The following is a 21,814-nucleotide window of genomic DNA, read 5'->3' on the forward strand; positions in this document are numbered from 1 at the left end:
GAATCAGTGCATTTTTATAGCACTGATCGCTGTATAAATGACAATGGTCCCAAAAATGTCCGACATGTCCGCCATAATGTCGCAATCACAATAAAAATCACCGCCATTACTAGAAAAAAAATTATTATTAATAAATTAATAAAAATGCCATAAAACTATCCCCTATTTTGTAAACGCTATAACTTTTGCACAAACCAATCAATAAACGCTTATTGCGATTTTTTTTTTTTTTTTTTTTTTAACAAAAATATGTAGAAGAATACGTATCGGCCTAAACTGAGGAAAAAAAAATGTTTTTTTATATATTTTTGGGGGATATTTATTATAGCAAAATGTAAAAAATAATGCGTTTTTTTTTCAAAATTGTCTCTCTTATTTTGTTTATAGCGCAAAAAATAAATATTGCAGAGGTGATTAAATACCACCAAAAGAAAGCTCTGTTTGTGGGGAAAAAAGGACGTCAATTTTGTTTGAGAGCCACGTCGCACGATTGCGCAATTGTCAATTAAAGCAACGCAGTGCCGAATCGCAAAAAGTGCTCTGGTCAGGAAGGGGGTAAAATCTTCCAGGGCTGAAGCGGTTAATGAGCCCAACTTACTTCAGCTGGGCTCAGTCCTCTACCCCTGCAGGACTCTCGGCATTTCCCCCTAGTGGTACAAATCTGCATAGAGCATGAATCTAGGACACACATACCTGCCATCCTGGACGCAACCAGGCAATTTTGCCTGCGAACACCCTCATTTTGCTACAATATTATCACCTATTTGTCAAATAATAATTTATATAATTGATTAGCCATTCAGACTTTTCATCATCCACCAGCGCGAAGGATACTTTATAGTTTTTAATTTTACCTGCCTGCTGTCACAAAAAAAGAAAAGAAAATATATATATATATCTATCTATCTGTGTGTGTGTGTTTGGAGGTTCTAAGTAATTTACTAGCGAAAAATACAGCTTTTTACTTGGTCTTCAAGTGGTTATAGTACATTTTCCCAAAACAAGGAAAATTATGGGAAATTCCCATCTTAGAGATCTCTTTGTCTGGTGACAACTGTAATTTTGTTTAATTTATTTTATTTTTTTTTTGGACCTCCCCTTATTTTCACTATCAGTGAAGATGTGAAGATGAGCCCCAGGAAAAACAGAGAAGGAATCTCCCCAGCACGGACACATCAGTAACATTTTGCTCTAAGGGTCTAATCCAGCCATTCTCAACCAAGTTCTGTGGAACACTAGGATTCCTCCAGATGTGTCTTGATTCCTGATTGACCTCTGATCGTATAGTGACTGGATAGTTCTATGTCCAGTGCCCATTTGGCAGAGCCAGCAGCATGACACCAGTGATCAGAGGCGTAGCTTGAAGCTTGTTGGCCCCGATGCAAAAGTTGACCTGGGCCCCCCCCCCCACTTCCACCTACCACTTCCACCGTGCTTGCAGATAAACCCACCGCACGCCAAGATACTCAAAGTGGCTTAGGAAGGGATTACTGCTGGAGAATCAGAGGTCAGGGACCTCTGGCAGGTCACTTGGCAGAGCTCCTTTCTCATCCCAGCACTGTATACAGCCCCCCCCCCACACACACACACACACACACACACACACACACTACACAGGGCTGAAATCACATTTGTGACACAGTCTGTCAGCCTTCACAAGGTGTATCTGGCTTTCATGTTGTCATTCTGACCTGTGAAATTCTCTGGTCGGAACGGCAGTGTAGTTGCAGTAGGCATATACACCCTGTGCAGATCATGGCTGACTGGCTGTATTGTAAATGAATGTGATTTCAGTGCTGCGGAAGAGGAGCAGTATAGAGTGCTGTAATGGGAAAGGCGCTCAGCAGCCGGGCATTGCATCCAGGGTGGAGGGGGTGGTCAGGGCTTTGAGGGGGGCAAAGCCATGTGACACAGAATCTGTCAGAATCAGAAGTTTTAGCAATTTCTGAAAGTTTTTTTTCTGTCAGTGTTGGCAGGTGTTGGGGGACGGTCACCTCCTGGAGGTGTGTGTCTCTTCCCCACTTGTCAGGGAAGTGGGATAGGCGGACATCCCCTGGGGTACAGAGAATCCCAGCTGGTGACTAGGAGACACTGAGGTGTCATACCTCACCAGTGACATCAGTCCCATCGTGGCTACAGGACGGCACTCTCCTCCTCTTACCATTCACACAGCACAGACACTTTCCTATCCTGGGCTGCTCTCACCCTGTGCTCCTCTCCATTCAGGAAATGACTTGCAACTTCTCATCAAAGACCAATGAGAACGGTGGGTTGTGGACTGTGGAAGACAAAGCCCAGTACTGGAGCGTGGCTGGGAGGCCCTAGAGCAGATCGGAGCTGGACTTTGTGGAGGATATGCTATGACAGGGAGGCTGCAGGGGCCCCCTGGAGCTAGGGGCAGGGTTGCAATTGTGACCCCTGCAACCCCTTATGCTACGCCCATGCCAGTGATCTTTTTAGTTGTCAGTAAGGGTAGCTGTGTGACCTACACCTGTAAGAGGTCATGCTTCCCACTAACCACCATTGTTCACTGAGGAATTTGATATTAGTAATGGTTCCCCAAGACCTAAAGATTATTTCAAGGGTTTCTCTGAGGTAAAAAGGTTGAGAAAGACTGGTTTAACCTTTGCACACTTTAACCCCCCCCCCCCCCCCCCCAAAAAATGAAGCCTTTACATTCACTTTACATACACTTTAGTCTTCAAATACTGAGCTGTGCTGCACACCAGATACAATAAACTTGTCTAAATCCTTGGATTAACTACTATGAATAGTAGCAACAAATAGCCTGGCCATGCACTAGTCAATCTAAAATAAAAAGGTTTTTTTTGGGGGGGGGACTTTGAGAACGAGTGAGGCACAAGACACGTGGTAGGAAAAATGTTGTAAATTGTTTAATTGGCATAAAAACAAAGCATACCTCATAACATGTGTTACATGATTGAACATGATTATTTAAATCTATATACAAAATGATGACATACAAAAAAGAATTCATATATGTATACATGCACGCATCTGAAATCTCATAGTATCCCATGAAAGTAGCTGGTATAAAAAACCAAATGCTTGTTTTGGTAATAAAAATGGGTTATAAGATGCAGATGAATCACAGTTGGTCCAGCTATGTGTTGGGAACCTGATGATATTGAATATGCTCAACGCGTTTCGTAGCCAGTTGCCACTCATTGGGAGCAAACGCATAGCATATCCGAAAAAAGGTACCAAATAGGATCTGGTGTTTTTCCCAGGTGGTAAGAAAAAAGGTAGGGACAAGGGGAAGCGAGATGTATATTTCCCTGGAATATTTGCGTATAAATTATTCTAAATAAGCAGTGTAGCAAGTCTATCCTAGTAGCTGAGGGAATGAACCCAAGGAAAAAGCAAGAGCACCAACACACTCTAGGAGCACCCTCCAAACCAGGGATCCTCAAACTACGGCCCTCCAGCTGTTGCAGAACTACACGTCCCATGAGGCATTGTAAAACTCTGACATTCACAGACATGACTAGGCATGATGGGAACAGAGGCGGCTCTCTAATTAGGCAAAGTAGGCATTTGCCTAAGGCCTCGCCCTCCCAGGGGCCTCACCACCGCCTACGTGGCGTAAAGAACCGCCTCTGGCTATCCTCATACTACATCAGTCCCAGGTACAGTCAGCGGAGCTCCGCGTCACCTCATTCAGAGTACAGTCAGTCCGCCTCTTCTCTGCTCTGTAACACCCCATCCCACCAGGGCACTGCCCAGTCTCCACTCCTTTCAAGAAAACTCCACTGGAACAGCAGCTGTCTTTCTCGTCAGAACACCAGCAGACACACACACACAGACCGTCAACTGCCCTGCCCTGCCCCGCCCCGCCCCGCCCGCCAGCAAATGCTGTCCGTCCTTTCAGCCGATATCTTGTGCAAAGGCACAGCTAGCACCTCAGCACAGGATCGCGGAGTCCACCCTCCTTCCAGGGCGGGGCTTTTGTGGTGGAAGCGGAGCCAATTCCAGTACGCTGTAGCCTGTCTGTGCAGCCGACTGACTGAGCTGTGAGAGGACAGAGCCTTGCTATGTGTGAGGTACATGGGCTGGGGGGGAATTACATCTGAATGGGGGAGGTACATGTGACTGGGGGGATTACATCTGACTGGGGGAGGTACATGTGACTGGGGGGTGCAGGTGACTGGGGGGGGTACATAAGACTGGGGGGATTACATCTGACTGGCAGAGGTACATGTGACTGGGGGGGTACATGTGACTGAGGGTGTGCAGGTGACGGGGGGGGTACATGTGCCTGGGGGGTGCAGGTGACTGGGGGGGTACATGTGACTGGGGGAGGTGTGCAGGTGACTGGGGGGGTGTAGGTGACTGGGGGGGTACATGTGACTGGGGGGTGTGCAGGTGACTGGGTGGTACATGTGACTGGGGGTGTCTAGGTGACTGGGGGGTACATGTGACTGGGGGTGTGCAGGTGACTGGGGGTGTGCAGGTGACTGGGGAGGGTACATGTGACTGGGGGGGTGCAGGTGACGGGGGGTGCAGGTGACTGGGGGGTACATGTGACTGGGGGGGTACATGTGACTGGGGGGTGCAGGTGACTGGGGGGGTGCAGGTGACTGGGGGATGCAGGTGACTGGGGGGGTACAAGTGACTGGGGGGTGCAGGTGACTGGGGGGGTGCATGTGACTGGGGGGGTACATGTGACTGGGGTGTGTGCAGGTGACTGGGGGGTACATGTTACTGGGGGGGTACATGTGACTGGGGGGGTGCATGTGACTGGGGGGGTACATGTGACTGGGGTGTGTGCAGGTGACTGGGGGGGGTGTCCAGGTGACTGGGGGGTGTGCATGTGACTGGGGGGTGTGCATGTGACTGGGGGGGTGCATGTGACTGGGGTGCGTGCAGGTGACTGGGGTGTGCAGGTGACTGGGGGGTGTGCAGGTGACTGGGGGGTGTGCAGGTGACTGGGGGGGTGCAGGTGACTGGGGGGTGTGCAGGTGACTGGGGGGTGCGCAGGTGACTGGGGGGTTTACATGTGACTGGGGAGTTGAGAGCACTGACACCAGCGCACAGTACTAAGTATTAAATAAAATTAATTGCATATATTAAGAGCACTGGTGTCAGTATGCTTTCAGCGCTGGTGTCAGTGTGCTCTTAGTGCTGGTGTCAGTGTGCTCTTAGGGCTGGGGTCAGTGTGCTCTATCTCAGTGCTGGTGTCAGTGTGCTCTATCTCAGTGCTAGTGTCAGTGTGCTCTATCTCAGCGCTGGTGTCAGTGTGCTCTATCTCAGCGCTGGTGTCAGTGTGCTCTATCTCAGCGCTGGTGTCAGTGTGCTCTATCTCAGCGCTGGTGTCAGTGTGCTCTCAGCGCTGGTGTCAGTGTGCTCTCAGCGCTGGTGTCAGTGTGCTCTCAGCGCTGGTGTCAGTGTGCTCTCAGCGCTGGTGTCAGTGTGCTCTCAGCGCTGGTGTCAGTGTGCTCTCAGCGCTGGTGTCAGTGTGCTCTCAGCGCTGGTGTCAGTGTGCTCTCAGCCCTGGTGTCAGTGTGCTCTCAGCCCTGGTGTCAGTGTGCTCTCAGCCCTGGTGTCAGTGTGCTCTCAGCCCTGGTGTCAGTGTGCTCTCAGCCCTGGTGTCAGTGTGCTCTCAGCCCTGGTGTCAGTGTGCTCTCAGCCCTGGTGTCAGTGTGCTCTCAGCCCTGGTGTCAGTGTGCTCTCAGCCCTGGTGTCAGTGTGCTCTCAGCCCTGGTGTCAGTGTGCTCTCAGCGCTGGTGTCAGTGTGCTCTCAGCGCTGGTGTCAGTGTGCTCTCAGCGCTGGTGTCCGTGTGCTCTCAGCGCTGGTGTCAGTGTGCTCTCAGCGCTGGTGTCAGTGTGCTCTCAGCGCTGGTGTCCGTGTGCTCTCAGCGCTGGTGTCAGTGTGCTCTCAGCGCTGGTGTCAGTGTGCTCTCAGCGCTGGTGTCAGTGTGCTCTCAGCGCTGGTGTCAGTGTGCTCTCAGCGCTGGTGTCAGTGTGCTCTCAGCCCTGGTGTCAGTGTGCTCTCAGCGCTGGTGTCAGTGTGCTCTCAGCGCTGGTGTCAGTGTGCTCTCAGCCCTGGTGTCAGTGTGCTCTCAGCCCTGGTGTCAGTGTGCTCTCAGCGCTGGTATGATGGAGCACACTGACACCAGCGCTGAGATAGAGAGTGCTAACACCAGTACTCTTAATATATGCAATTAATTTTTATTGCTTGAATTATTTTTTTTTCCCATTATAGACGTTAATGGGGCCTCATGTCTAGGTTATACCTAAGGCCTCACAAAGCCTAGAGCCGCCTCTGGATGGGAATTGTAGTTCCTGAACAACTGGAGGGCCGTAGTTTGAAGACCCCTGCTCCAAACGTAGTGGGCAAGGGTGAAAAAAAATCCAAATATGTCTGTAGAGTAAATGATATAGGACCAATATATGTGAATAGTACCAGTATATACACATATTGATGGACTATAAACCAACATCCATTATTGCCTGAAAAAGTGAAAAATGTGGTGGATACAAACTTAAGGGAATCATATATCACATAAAGAGAAAAGAAAATAAAGAGGTGAAAAATTGTATTAAAATCACGCGATTCCCCAAGGGGGAAGGGGTGAGGAAAAACAAAAAAAAATGTGCGGTCTTGGTGATAGAGAGGAAATCACAGGTATTGTCAATCTTTATCTCTAGTCAACCACACTGATGCCACTCACATTTTCAATTGTTTCTCAAGCAAACACACAGTTGTAATAGCGAGGGAAATTGATTGAAGCACCAGACAAAAGGTGTTTTTCTTCAGTTTAAACACCAATTTCATTCATCACACACAACTGGACAGTGATTGTAATGGTGGGTGGCAAATTGCTTTGTTTGAAAGCTGATTCAAAGCTCCAAAACGAGAAAATGTACGGCTAGGATTACAGCAACTTGACTGTTTCTCCATCCAAAGCTGAGAATTCGGCAGAATTTATGGTTTTACATAAATATGTGTACCCTTGTCATGTAGATAGAGTAAGGCAGGCCATACATGGGTCGAATTTCGAAAGAATTTTCTTTTGAAAATCTTATCTAAGAATTTTCGTTCGTATTTCGCACCATTAGTGGGCTGCAGCAACAGCCGATTTTCGTGCGGACATCGAATTTGAGTAGTCGGACATGTCGGAAATTTTTTTAAAAATGAACGATTTTCTTTCTAATCAATGATGGAAGAATCATGCGAGAAATGTAATCGAAAAAGAAATGCGCGTGTGCAAGAAAATAAAATTCCCGGAAAGAAAATAAGATTCCCAGCCACAAAAATTATTTTCTGTAGCAACATGAGGTGAAATTGAAGGCTTGGTTGGCTGAATTTCAAAATCAATGGTGGCACCATCGGATCACAAAACGCACAAATTTTCTGATTTTCAAAAGGAAATACTTTTGAAATTCGACTATGTATGGCCAGCTTAATAGTTAGGCCCCTTTCACACTGCTGCAATTTTGCTTCAATTTTGACATGATTTCGGGGAATGCCTGTGTAAACTTGAGGTCTATGGACCTCAACTCGCATGAAAGTTGGACCAATGTAGTACAGGGACTACTTTGAAGTCTGTACGACTTGAGGTCGCACATATATGAATGGTTATTCACGGGGAATGACTTTGCAGTCCCAAGTCGCAGGACAAGTCGCACTAGCGTGAAAGGGGTCTTATGTATCCTATGTGGGGCATGTTAAACCCAAATAGTCTTGCTATATATGATTATTAAAGATGAATTCCAGGTATGGATATTTTTGCAGTTACATTGGTCCAACTCGGACCAATACGATTTTGCATATTGCACACCCGTGGGACCCCTCTAAAAGCTGAAAATCACTGTAGTAGACACTTCAGCGATTTCCACTAGCGTCCAGGTCCCATGCCAAGCGACTGCCCTGCTGCATTGTGGACACAGGAGGTCGGCTGCCACAGGAGCACAGGCACCACTCAATGCTTTGCATTTTCTCAATAAACGCAAAGAACGCGGGACTGGACGAGGTAGGGACGTGGGCCAGTGATGTCATGCTCCCACCTCCCACCACCCAAATGCTTTGGGATCATAGAGAAACTAAAAAACATTCTCTGACGCTTGTGTCAAGAGGCCAACCTTTTAAGTTCCGAATGCAGCAGGTTAACCTCTTCTTCTTCTTTTTTTTTTTTTTTTTTTTTTTTAACTGTCCATTGCTTGGCTTTCAGCCCTACAATATGCTGGGTGTCACTTTACCAGCATACATTTGAATGAATATATCATACAAGCCTCTTCTGTTGGCTGAATACATTATATCTCCAGTACCTGTATGTAATTATGCTTTTGTACATTTATATTTCTTACAAGACCAATATCGCCCTTTTTAAAGAAAGTAATAGTTAATTGTAACTGATTAATTTAAAGCAGCACTAAACCTTCCTATTGTTTTCAGCCAAGGAAGCTGCCATCTTGGCCTCGGTTTGATCTGCAACTGCCAGGATGCTGCACATGTGATCAGTTATGACACCAGACATTGGATGTTTTTACAGTTGGGTTGCAAATTTTGTTTACTTTTTTTCCTATTACAAGGAATGTAAACATCCCTTGTAATGGAAATAAGTAGGACAGGGCTTTAATGTGAGATCTGGGGTCAAAAAGACCTAAAATCTCACATTTAGCCTAGGTTCATATTGACTGCAGGAATGAAATCATGCAAGTTCAGCTGAACTGCAAGATTTCATTCCTGCATGTCAGTCTCGACTTTGGGGGCGATTTTGGAGACATCTGTGCGGGTTTCTGCACAGATGTCATTGGAAATCGCACACCCCCAAATTGGCAAAAGTAGTACGGAAACTACTTTTGGGAATCGGTGCAGCTCTTAAATGCAGCATCGCACCGATTCAGATGGTGCCATTGCCGCCGATTTTAGCATGCAGTTTGACATGTCAAATCGCATCAATGTGAACCAAGGCTAACACTTTAAAGCAATAAAAGAAAAAAGTCTATCCCCCCCCCCCCACCCAAAAAAAAATGAGCCCTTTAAGGCTGGAGGGGGAAATGACGTTTGACGTCGCTCTGTTCCTCCAAGGGCATAGAGTTGAGTGGGGGCCATCTTGCCCTCACTTGACTTCCTGCCCATCTGTACATGGGATTGGATCGTTTCCACCGCTGCCGATCTCTCCAGCATGCGGCGAAAACGACCGGGAAGGGGAGAGGCCACCTCTCCCGCCGTCCTTAAAAGTGATCCCATGAAAATCCTCCGCTGGGACCACTTTTATGCCAAAGCGTACCGCCTGCCGTTTAAAAATATATCGGGGTTATGGCAGCTATCTGCTGCCATAACCCCGGTATTTAACGTCAAAGTAACAACGTATATAGATTGTGGGTGGTCCGGAAGTGGTTAAAGCTCAACTAAACCCATGGATTTCAAGTGGAAGTAAATCCTCCTATCGTTTTCAGGAAGCTGCCATTTTGGCCTCTTTTTAATTCTCAACTGCCATGGTGCTGCACATACGATCAGTTATGACACCAGCCATTGGATGGTTTGACAGTTTGGTTAAGAGCACAACCAATGTGACAGTTACATTCCTGGCATGTGCTGGGAATGTAACTGTTTTTTTAAACTGTTAAATCAATGGGTTTACTTCCACTTTAAGGCCCCTTTCACACAGGCGGCTGTTCTGCCACTGTTAAAAGCATGTTTTGTTATTTTGAAATTCAGGGAATCCTGGCACAGCGTTCACTTGCAGTTGTACATTGCGATTAGCTGCGTTTACGTGCATTTGCATGCGTTTTAGCTGCGTTGGAACATTCTTGCCATTTCTGATGTTCTTCCTTTTTTTCTTTCCTTGTTGCTGCTGCTATCCACAGGAGAAATAGTACACTGTGCAGATAGCTGCAATAAATTGGCCCTAGACGCAGTCCGGTTTATTTTTTCTAACGGCACCAAACCCCATGCAACGAAGCCATTGCTAAATGCAGTGTTTGAATAGTGACATAGGAAAGCATTGTGCGAGTTTAGCTGCGGTAGATAACTTGATCTATCCACCCGTGTGAAAGGGGCCTAACAGTTTAAAAAAACAGTTACATTCCTGAGTATGTAACTGTCGCATTGGTTGTGCTGTCAACTAAACTGTCAAATCATCAAATGGCTGGTGTCATAACTGATCACAGTTAGTAGAAAAGCAACTGTAGAGAAGGATCCTTGCTCTCTGGAGTCCATTGCAGAGGTCCAACACACCACTTGCTAAGTCACAGATCGAGCTCTCCAATCAGCAGGGGAAAGGAGGTTTACTGTTTGCAGGGCTTCAGCTATGACTTGGGAGGGGGGCTTTTTGGACCTTTGCAGAGGGACTGCTACTTCCACACAGAGAGCAAGGGTTGTTTTCTACAGCATGTTGGCAGGGGACAGACTTTCCTACTGAGGATGTGGCTGCTTTCTAAAGAAGTCCAACTGTAATGCCGCGTACACACGGTCAGATTTTCCAACGGGAAATGTTGGATGTGAGCTTGTTGACTGAAAGTCCAACCATGTGTATGCTCCATCGTACATTTGTTGTCGGACTTTCCGCCAACAAGTGTTGGCTAGCAGGTTCTCAAATTTCCCGGCAACAAAACTTTGTTGTTGGAAAGTCCGATCGTGTGTACACAAGTCCGTCGCACAAAAGTTCACGCATGTTCGGAATCAAGTACAAGCCGGAAGCGCTCGGTCTTGTAATATTAGCGTTCGTAATGGAGATAGCACGTGCGTCTTGTACGTCACCACGTTCGTAATGGTTGGCCAACATTTGTGTGACCGTGTGTATGCAAGACAAGTTGGAGCCAACAACCTTCGAACAAAAATCCACGGTTTTGTTGTCGGAAAGTCCGATCGTGTGTACGCGGCATTAGACTAATGCAGGCCATACTTGGTCGAATTCCGATCAAATTTTTCTTTAAGAAATATCTGAAATTTTGTGCGTTTTGTGACCTGATGGTGCCACCAATGATTTGGAAATTTGACTAACCAAGCCTTCAATTTCACCTCATGTTGCTACACTAAAGAATTTTCGTGGGTGGGAATTTTCTTTTCTTGTTCTCCTGCGCAATTCTTTTTTGATTATATTTTACACACGATTCTCCCATTATTGATTAGAAAAACGTTTGTTTTTCAAAAAAATTTCCAACATGCTCAATCACTCAAATTCGATGGCTGCACAAAAATCGGCCGTTGCTGCAGCCCACTAATGGTGCAAAATTCAAACAACAATTCTTAGAAAAGATTTTCGAAAGAAAATTCTTTCGGAATTCGACCCATGTATGGCTGGTCTAAGCTAAAAAAAACTGAAATGTTTTTAGTTTCATAAAAATGTTTTACTAAGTAAACAAGATAATGCAATAAATTCCAAGTACAGCACATCCGTTGCAATATCAGGTACAATGTTAGGTTGCGTCATCACTTCCAGTAGGGAAGAGTATGCAAAGCAGAAGTGTGTGACCTACATGAGGTATTGGGAATTGGAATTGAGTACCTGGACCAAAGATAGTATAATGAACTTTTGAACAAAAGAGTCAAAGTGAACAATGTACAACGAAACAAACCTAACAGTAGCAAAGCCCCCTATGGCCCAAGGTAGGCAGGCTTACACCCCTCCACTACGCCCATATACCCCCGACACCGAGGGGATCCCAGGAGGGAAGGGATAGCAGGGCCTGACCCTACATGTAAAATTTCCAGTGGAGGGGTACGTTGTCTGAACCAAAACCAAAGGTGGGAAAGTAGGTGAGCAGGGAACGATTCGAGAGTTCAGGAGTAAAGAAAAAGCACGAGCAAGAGGAGAAAAAAAAGGGGGGGGGGGGGGGGCGGTAGAAAAATAAAAAAGAATAGGGTAGAGAAGAAAAAAGGACAGGACATTGGGGAGAGGGGATGGGGGAGTAGCACTGTCTGCCAACCCCATCTCCACCTGCAGACTCAAATCTAGGGAAGCCATACTCACAGTAGAGCTTGGTTTTTCCCTTGGATATATCCTTGGCCTTGTTTGTACTCACAGTAGAGCAGGCAGGCTTCAAAAAGAAAAAGGAGACCTAAGAACAGCTCAGGTGCACTAAAATGTTTTTATAGCTTTGGATATTGTGGATGTTTTTAGAACCCGTCAGTTTTTCTGTACTCAGAGTCTCTGAGGTTGGTGATAGGTTCCTATTTTTTAAACGGGTTTCATTCTGAAATTTACATAACATCTGGCCCGAGATCTCTCACCTATTCTATCAGAATATGCAGTTTGTTATCTCAGACGTGCAGACACCTCAGCTTACCCTCCTGTGTTCTCTGGGGAACGAATGGTCCGTGTAGTTTACAATCCATGCTGTTTATCTACACAGCAAGCCCAGATCTTCCACTTGAAGATTTGATTATGGCTTTTCTTGGGAGCCACTGCGTGAGAACGATATTTACAACTCAATCACATGGAGCCAAGCTGGAACGTGGAAAAACAGATATATGATTAATAGCTGAATAGAATTTAAAAATACTTGACTAAAAATAACGACACCACCTGACACCTTGGTGGGAGCCAAGGACATGTTAGGAATTTATCTACAAGTGCTATGTCTTCATTATGGGTGGAAATGGGGCTATTTTACTGGTAAAGACTTGTTCATAACTAGGGCCTCGGTCACTACGGGTGTACATAATCCATACGCCCATGGAGGACCGTGCTTACCCACATGGGGATATACAGGGGTTCCATGCATCCCTGTGCAGGCAGTCCTGTTGCTGTCAGTTGGGGGCGAAGCGGCTGCATGGACATATTCACTGCTCCCAATGTAACATCTGTGTGAGTCCAGTTATGTACATCAATGCGAAGGGCTGTCTTTGCCGGCACGGGATGCGCAGGTTTTGCGTGCATTCCTCATGAGCGCAGTCCTATTCATGTCTATTGGGACACAGCCACTGGTCCCTGTTTGACAGCCATGTCCGCAAACACATACTGTCTGCATTCGGGGAAACGCACCTACATGGCTGTCAAATTGGGACCAGCCACTGCTGGCCAGTAAGGCTTAATGTACACGGGACGTTTTTATGACCTCTCCTGAACAATTTAACTTGACAGATAATAACCCACGTTTAAAACGTCCGTTATGCTGCGTTTACTTGCCGCGTTTGTGTTTAGAAGCGTTTGAAGAAAAAAAAAAATATTTGTTTTTTTCAAAATACTCAAAACTGAAAAATGCCTGTAAACGTTTAGACGCGTTTGGCATCTGAAACGTCGGAAATTTCAGCATCTGAACTCATTTTTTTGCCTTCAAAGAAAAGCCTCTAAACGCAACTGCCTAAAAACGACATTAAATGAACCTGTGTACATATAAGATAACATTGGGTGAGTTTAGGGGCAGCCGATAAAAGCATCCAACTGCCTCTGAACGTCCGTTTACCAGCAGCAGTGTACATGAGGCCTAATTAGGACTGCCTGCATGAGGAGGCACTGATCACCTGTACATCCTGTGCAGACAATGACGGCTCTTTCCATGGATGTACATTTAAGGCCTCATGCACACGAGATGCCGGTGCAAACTCTGCTGAACACATGTTTTTAAAAGCTGAAACCAGCATTTAGAAATGCCCGTTTTGCCGTGTTTAGCTGCGTTTTACCGTGTTTGCGTCTGCAGAGCAGAGAATGACATTTTGCGACCCAAACTTGGGGCCCCGTATCTTGGGACTTTGGGGCCCCGTATCTAGGAACCCCACATTTGGATATGTTGTAGTGCTAGTTTCACTGTGTTAGCACACCAAATTTGGGGTTCCTAGCACCAAGTGGCCCCGAGATATGGGGCCCCAAAGTCGGGTCATAAAATGTTCCTTTAAAAACCCTTATTAACGCAAACGCGGCCATTTAGCCCCGTTTGGCGTCTGAAATGTGGAAATTTTTGCGTCTGCACCCACTTTTTTGCTTCTGGAAAAACGAGGTTAAACGCAACTGCCTAAAAATTCCAAAAAACGAGACTGTGTACATGGACACATAGGATAACATTGAATGAGTTCAGGGGCAGTTGAAAAAAGTGTCCATCTGCCTCTGAACGCGAGTTTAACAGCGCCTCGTATGCATGAGGCCTTAGATGCATCCAAGGCCTTAGCTTTGCCTGTGTGAATGATATTGCATACATTGTTAAAGTGGTTGTAAACCTCAGACATGAAATATGAACAAAGAATATCCCTCTATAGCAGGGGTAGGCAACCACGGCCCTCCAGCTGTGCTGAAACTACAAATCCCATCATGCCTCTGCCTCTAGGAGTCATGCCTGTGATTGTCAGGGTCTTGCAATGTCTCATGGGACTTGTAGTTTCACCACAGCTGGAGGGCCGAGGTTGCCTGCCCCTGCTCTATAGTGGGTGCTTTGTCCAATTAAGAGCACTAAGCCCACCGTTCACACCGGTGTGGCTTTTAAATCGCGCTACTTCGATTTCAAAGCCACACATCAGTGCGATTTTTGCACTGCCGATTTCATACAACAAAAGTCACAGCTATTTGAATGGTTCCATTGCCGACAATAGGGTGTGACTTGTTATGCTATTTGGACCTGTCAAATAGCATGACAAATTGCATCTGTGTGAACGTGGGCGAAGTGTAATTTCTGTCTGCTGTCTCGTTCCTCTGCTATCAGCCTGAATCACTTCTGACAAGTTTTCCTGACACCAAGAGAAAAATGGTGACGGGAGGGAGCGGGATGGGAGGGAGCTCCAGCACACAGCCTTTTCATATGTTTATTGACATCTTAAAGAGGAACTGCAGTCTGCTCAGATAATTCGTAACGAAAACAACTTTGCCATTCTAAAGCTTCCCTCCAACCACTTTGCATATTATTTTATATATACTGTGATTCTGTACTTGCCAAATATGCTGCATAGATCTCCCTCCAGTGAATCTGGCTGCAACCATTTTAACTGTGGGCAGCTGAAGATGCTGCCTGTTCACTTCCTGGATTTACACAGATGCACAGAGGCACACCTCCAGCTCTGTATCTCTCATTAGCCCTCTTATGACTCATCCCCCCTCCCTTCTGGGCAAACTCAGAGAGAGAGAGAGAGCGAGCTGTGCATGGTGTCAGAGAAAGTGGTCTGTAGAAGGTATTTACTGGCAGAAAAAAAAATGTTTTACTATCCAAAGTTAAAATGACAAGGGCAGAAGATTTAATAGATGAAAAAAATAACTGAAGGTCCTCTTTAATTCTGTTATCCTCAGCAGCCCTTTGTGGATAGTAGTACGATTTTGCTTAGTGGAATAGATATAAAGTAGTAAGGCGTAGGACAGATATCACAGCATACGATGTATTGTTAGTATGCTGTCAGATCTCAGATCAGCATTTCTGTGGTTGGATCCATTTGTAGAGGGGCGGGGATTGAGCTGTCACATGAATACGTTTTACCCCCGGCTGTGTTTTCACATTACCTCTGACGTCAGTTTTACATCATTTCCATTCCATTCTAACCAGCAAATGTCATGCTGACAGGCAGAAGACATGTAAATGGGGGGATGTATTTATACTCTTCTCTTCTGTGTGACAGCTGATGGCGTTTATTATTAGGGCTGTTTGTGTACAAAGTGACCAGTAGATTGCAGTCATTAATGCTTTGTTTCGCTTCATTCTGCTTTCAGTTGCATGCATTACTACAATGATACTCATCCCGAAAGCAGTAGGCTTTTTATTGCAGAACACAGTACAGTGCAATAAATGATTCTTACCTACCTGCTCAGGTCAGTGTACATTCGCTGCATTTCTTGGTGCCGGGAGAAATTGACTCCTTTGTAAATACAGTGGTAACATCATCCCCGACCGGCCAATCAGTCAGCAAAGTGACACTAAACAATATCCTTATATTTAAAAAAAAAGAAGAATCTATGCACATGCGCTACTTGATGACCTATTTTTCATTATTTTGTTTTTAATTTGTTTTTCTGGCTCCCCTGTGAGATCCCAAACCTTTCCTTTTCCTCCTCACTTCTATATAGAGCTGCACGATTCTGGCTAAAATTAGAATCACAATTTTTTTTTTTTGCTTAGAATAAAGATCAGGATTCTCACGGCGTAACATCATCTTTCACATTATACAAAAAAATCGGGCTAACTTTACTGTTTATTTTTTTTCAATTCATTGAAGTGTATTTTTTCCCAAAAAATTGCATGTGATAGACCGCTGCGCAAATACAGTGTGACATAAAATATTGCAATGACCACCATTTTATTCTCTAGGGTATCTGCTAAAAAATACTGTGTGTGTGTATGTATATGTGTATATGTGTGTGTGTATATGTATATATATATATGTATGTGTATATATATATATATATATATATATATATATATATATATATATATATATATATATATATATATATATATATATATATATTTTTTATATATATATATATATATATATATATATATATATTACATACACAGTGGTTTAACAGGACAGGTTCCACTCAGAACAGGCCTCGCCACGGTCGACCATTGAAGTTGAGTGCACATGCTCAGAGTCATATCCAGAGGTTGTCTTTGGGAAATAGACGTATGAGTGCTGCCAGCATTGCTTCAGAAGTTGAAGGGGTGGGGGGTCAGCCTGTCAGTGCTCAGACCATACGCCGCACACTGCATCAAATTGGTCTGCATGGCCGTCATCCCAGAAGGAAGCCTCATGTCCTGTGGTCTGATGAGACCTAGATAAACTTATTTGGTTCAGATGGTGTCAAGCGTGTGTGGTGGCAACCAGGTGAGGAGTACAAAGACAAGTGTGTCTTGCCTATAGTCAAGCATGGTTGTGGGAGTGTCATGGTCTGGGGCTGCATGAGTGCTGCCAGCACTGGGGAGCTACAGTTCATTGAGGGAACCATGAATGCCAACATGTACTGTGACATACTGAAGAAGATCATGATCCTTTCCCTTCAGAGACTGGGCCGCAGGGCAGTATTCCAACATAATGACCCCCACACACACATCCAAGACAACCACTACCTTGCTAAAAAAAAAGCTGAGGGTAAAGGACTGGCCAAGCATGTCTCCAGACCTAAACCCTATTGAGTATCTGTGGGGCATCCTCAAACGGAAGCTGGAGGAGCGCAAGGTCTCCAATATCCACCAGCTCTGTGATGTCATCATGGAGGAGTGGAAGAGGACTCCAGTGGCAACCTGTGAAGCTCTGGTGAACTCCATGCTCAAGAGGGTTAAGGCAGTGCTGGAAAATAATGGTGGCCACACAAAATATTGACACTTTGGGCCCAATTTGGGCATTTTCACTTAGGGGTGTACTCACTTTTGTTGCCAGCAGTTTAGACATTAATGGCTGTGTGTTGAGTTATTTTGAGGGGACAGCAAATTTACACTGTTATACAAGCTGTACATTTACTACTTCACATTGTAGCAAAGTGTCATTTCTTCAGTGTTGTCACATGAAAAGGTATGATATATTTACAAAAATGTGAGTGTACTTACTTTTGTGAGATACTGCATATGTATATATATAATATTTTAATTTATATATATATATAATATATTTTTTTTTTTTATGTTTGGGGGTTCTAAGTAATTTTCTAGCAAAAAATACTGATTTTACCTTGTAAGCAACAAGTGTCAGAAAAAGGCTTAGTATTTAAGTGGTTAAACTGTCCTCATTTACAGACTGAAGTTCATTCCTTTGATCTAAAAGAACCAAATGATACATTTTATATCTTTATCTCTCAGTGCTGAGCAATGTTGTGATCAACTTTGCCAGCTTTTTTTTTTTTTTTTCGACAGCTCTGAGCAGAGAATGGCTTTGCACTTGTTACATTACATGAATCGTGGAAATGCCGCATTAAAGCGGACAGTCGGTCATTTTTTTTTTAACTTTCCATCTATTAAATCTTCTGCTCTTGTTGTTTTAGCTTTGGATAGTAAAACATTTTTTTTTCTGCCAGTAAATACCTTATACAGCCCTTATATAGTCCATAAGCCTAGGCTTATGACATCATGCCCAGCTCTCTCCCTCACTCTCAAGAGAGTTTTCCAGGAAGGAAGGGGGGGATGGGTCATAAGAGGGCCAATGAAAGCTGCAGAGCTGGAGGTGTGTCTGCGTAAATCCAGGAAGTGAACAGGCAGCAGTTTCAGCTCCCAACAGTTAAAATGGCAGAAGCCAGACTTAGTGGAGGGAGATTTCTGCAGCATATTTGGCAAGTAGAGAATCACAGTATATATATATATATAAATTATGCAACGTGGTTGGAGGGAAGCTTCAGAATGGCAAAGATGTTTTTATTACAAATTTATGTGAGCAGACTGCAGTTCCTCTTTAAGATCTTGAGGCTGGTTGAATCGAGTTCGCAATACTTCTTTTAACGAATAATCGTGCAGCTCTACTTCAATATGTTCAGAGCGAACAGTGTACGTTTGTTGCAGTCATGCACTGCTCTATGCACACTACACATCCAGAAGTCCATAGTCCATCTCATTAGCAAGCAAGAGAGGGTGGCCATGTTCTTAAATACAGTAGGACCATGGAGAATGAATGTAGGCACCCTCTACCGAGAAGCCAGATCACAGCGGCACAAAAAAAAAAAAGAATTTGGTGGTTTGGAGGAGGCTGATAGCGATAGACTTTTTTGAGTTGAGAATACACACGCGAATATAATTTTTTTTTAAACTAGTTTAATGTCACTTTAACCCTTTCACGGCGGGGGGTATTACACACAATCCCGATGGCTGCAGCCACTGGGATTGTGTGTGAAACTGACAGGCAGACTTCTGCCCGATCGCTCGCACACCCCCCCTTACCGGCACTCCCCCCCGCCGCAGTGCCCTGCCATGCTTCCACTTGCCCATCGGCTGGCCCGGGATCTCCATGATGGGCAGCCAAGAAAGGGTTAAAACCACCGCAAAGCGCTGCTGCAACAGCGCTATGTCGGCGGTATAGCAGCACTGCCCCATTGATTTCAATGGGCAGAAGTGGTGAAGGAGTGGTGTGTACACCGCTCCTTCACCGCTCCAAAGATGCTGCTAGCAGGAGTTTTTTTAATGTCCTGCCAGCGCACCGCTCCAGTGTGAAAGCCCTCGGGCTTTCACACTGGGGAGACAGGAGAGGTGCTTTACTGGCGCTATGCAGGCACTATCTTTAGCGCTGTAGCGCCTGTAAAGCGCCTCAGTGTGAAAGGGGTCTAAATCTGCTATGGGGCAGACGGCAAGTGGTTAAAACAATCCTTTAAGATTTGTTGGCAATAGGATCTGACCTCTAAAGGATCTCTTAATGTAGACCTTCCCCCTTTCCCTAAATTTCACATCAGAATGTATCTTTGCATGCTGATGTTAAATCGCCTACTATTTTATTCTTTTGCTATTTCATGTTTTTTCTGCTTTACTTACCTGTCCTGGTTTCCCTGAAGACAGTAGCGTTGTAGCCGCCGACCACGCAGATCCCTCCAGGGAAGGTATCCTCAGCACTGCCTTCAACGAAACACCGTACCTAAAGTGCAAGATTTTACAGTATTGTCATACTGCGCATGCACAAGATGGAGTATGTGATGTCATGCACTTCATCTCATGCAAGTGCAGTACACTATTTATTCATTGGGGGGAATAAAGCTTCTCTCTGAGATCTTGCCAGATCTCGAGGAAGGTTTTTTTTTTTTTTTTTTTTTTTTTGCCAGTAGTGTCATACCATACATGCATAAGATGAAGCACATCACATCATGTGATTCATTTTTCACATCATGTGATTCATTTTCCGCATGCTCAGTATCGCCAACATTTTCAAAATGGGAATGGAAACCCAGCCAGTACAGAGGCAGGACAACAAAATAGTAAGTATGAAGCAAAAGTCACAGGATATAGGCAAGTATATTGTTTGTTTATTTCCTCTCTGTTCAGATATACAGTATTTTAGAGTAAGGATGGCTAGCGTTTGACCTGTATGCAAAAAAAAAATCAATACATCTTTGCAACATGTTTACATTTCCTTGATGTTCTCTCTCTTTAACTAAGCTGAATGTACAGAATAATCCAGAAAATCCCAACCAGGGTTATCAGCTCTATCTGACTTCTCTTGGACTGTAGAACACCTCTCCAGGTTATAGAGATGAGAGGGGCGTTCTGTAGTTGATGAAAAGAATAAGTAGGGCTAACAACACTGCCAATTTTAAAAGTTATAAAACAGAAAAATGTGCAGGTATTGCACATAAAAAAAAAAAAAATATATATATATATATATATATATATATATATATATATATATATATATATATATATATATATATTACTATGCAAAAGTTTTAGGCAGGCGTGAAAAAATCCTGTAAATTAAGAATGCTTTCAGAAATAGAAGTGGTAAAAGTTTTTTTATTTTTTATCAATGAACAAAATGGAAAGTAAATGGACAGAATGGAAATCCAAATTAAATCAATATTTAGTGTGACTGCCCTTTGCCTTCAAACCGGCATCAATTCTTCTAGGTACACTTGCACACAGATTGTTCTTCTGTTCGCTCACTTTGTATTTTGTAAAGTGATAAAAATAAATAATTAAAAAATATATTTTTGAAAGCATTCTTACTTTACAGCATTTCTTCACATCTGCCTAAAACTTTTGCACAGTACTTTTATATGTAATTTTTTTTCCCCCCCGGACATACTTAAGTGTGGAAGCAAAGCATACTTCCTAATGTTACTGTAATAATAATGAGAGGGGGACAGTATTGTACTTATGAAAAAATCCAGGCTGTTTAATTAGCCGTCTTCCTTTTGAAGCCGTTTGGCAAGAGGTGTCTTCTTTGGTAAAGATTTGCCTTTTACATCTCCTTTTGTGACTTTCTGCTTCCCCCCCCTTTATGCTGCGTTGTAGAGTAAACTCTGATTTGTATTCTCTTGCAGGTGCACTGTGGGGGAAATTACAGATGCAATGAAGAAGGTGTTTGGAGAACACAAAGCCAGCGATCGGATGGTGAGCGGAGCTTACCGCCAGGAGTTTGGAGAGAGTGAAGAAATATCCTTCACTTTAAAAAGGTAAGACTTCATCTCTATCTTGCAGTGCTAGAATTTGCTGTTATATTGATTCATTCATGTGGAGCATCCTTACCTAACCAGGGTTCCTCCAGAGATGGCCAGGGGTTCCTGGAGCAATGAGCAATTACTGACTTTTCATATGAGTGATCTTTCAGGTATATGTAAAGGGGAATTCTTCCCAATGACCATGAATCCAAGGAGAATTCTTCCTACTGACCGTTGGTGTACCAGGGCCCTGCACTGACCACCGCTGTACCAGGGCCCTGCGCTGACCACCGCTGTACCAGGGCCCTGCGCTGACCACCGCTGTACCAGGGCCCTGCGCTGACCACCGCTGTACCAGGGCCCTGCGCTGACCACCCCGCTGTATCAGGACCCTGCGCTGACCACCCCGCTGTGCCAGGGCCCTGCGCTGAGCACCCCGCTGTGCCAGGGCCCTGCGCTGAGCACCCCGCTGTGCCAGGGCCCTGCGCTGAGCACCCCGCTGTGCCATGGCCCTGCGCTGACCACCCCGCTGTGCCATGGCCCTGCGCTGACCACCCCGCTGTGCCATAGCCCTGCGCTGACCACCCCGCTGTGCCATAGCCCTGCGCTGACCACCCCGCTGTGCCAGGGCCCTGCGCTGACCACCCCGCTGTGCCAGGGCCCTGCGCTGACCACCCCGCTGTGCCAGGGCCCTGCGCTGACCACCCCGCTGTGCCAGGGCCCTGCGCTGACCACCCCGCTGTGCCAGGGCCCTGCGCTGACCACCCCGCTGTGCCAGGGCCCTGCGCTGACCACCCCGCTGTGCCAGGGCCCTGCGCTGACCACCCCGCTGTGCCAGGGCCCTGCGCTGACCACCCCGCTTT

General features: G+C 45.2%; 1 protein-coding gene across 1 annotated transcript in view; it reads left to right on the forward strand.

The window, feature by feature from the left end:
• The window catches only part of MMUT (methylmalonyl-CoA mutase), a 184,920-nt gene that overhangs the window by 84,650 nt on the left and 78,456 nt on the right, over window positions 1–21,814 (forward strand). Inside the window, exon 10 of the mRNA XM_073625234.1 lies at window positions 20,835–20,966. Coding sequence (XP_073481335.1) covers window positions 20,835–20,966 — 132 coding nt within the window. The remainder of the gene's footprint in view (window positions 1–20,834; window positions 20,967–21,814) is intronic.

This window comes from Aquarana catesbeiana, linkage group LG04 (genome assembly GCF_042186555.1).
Source record: "Aquarana catesbeiana isolate 2022-GZ linkage group LG04, ASM4218655v1, whole genome shotgun sequence".
Lineage (NCBI taxonomy): Eukaryota > Metazoa > Chordata > Amphibia > Anura > Ranidae > Aquarana > Aquarana catesbeiana.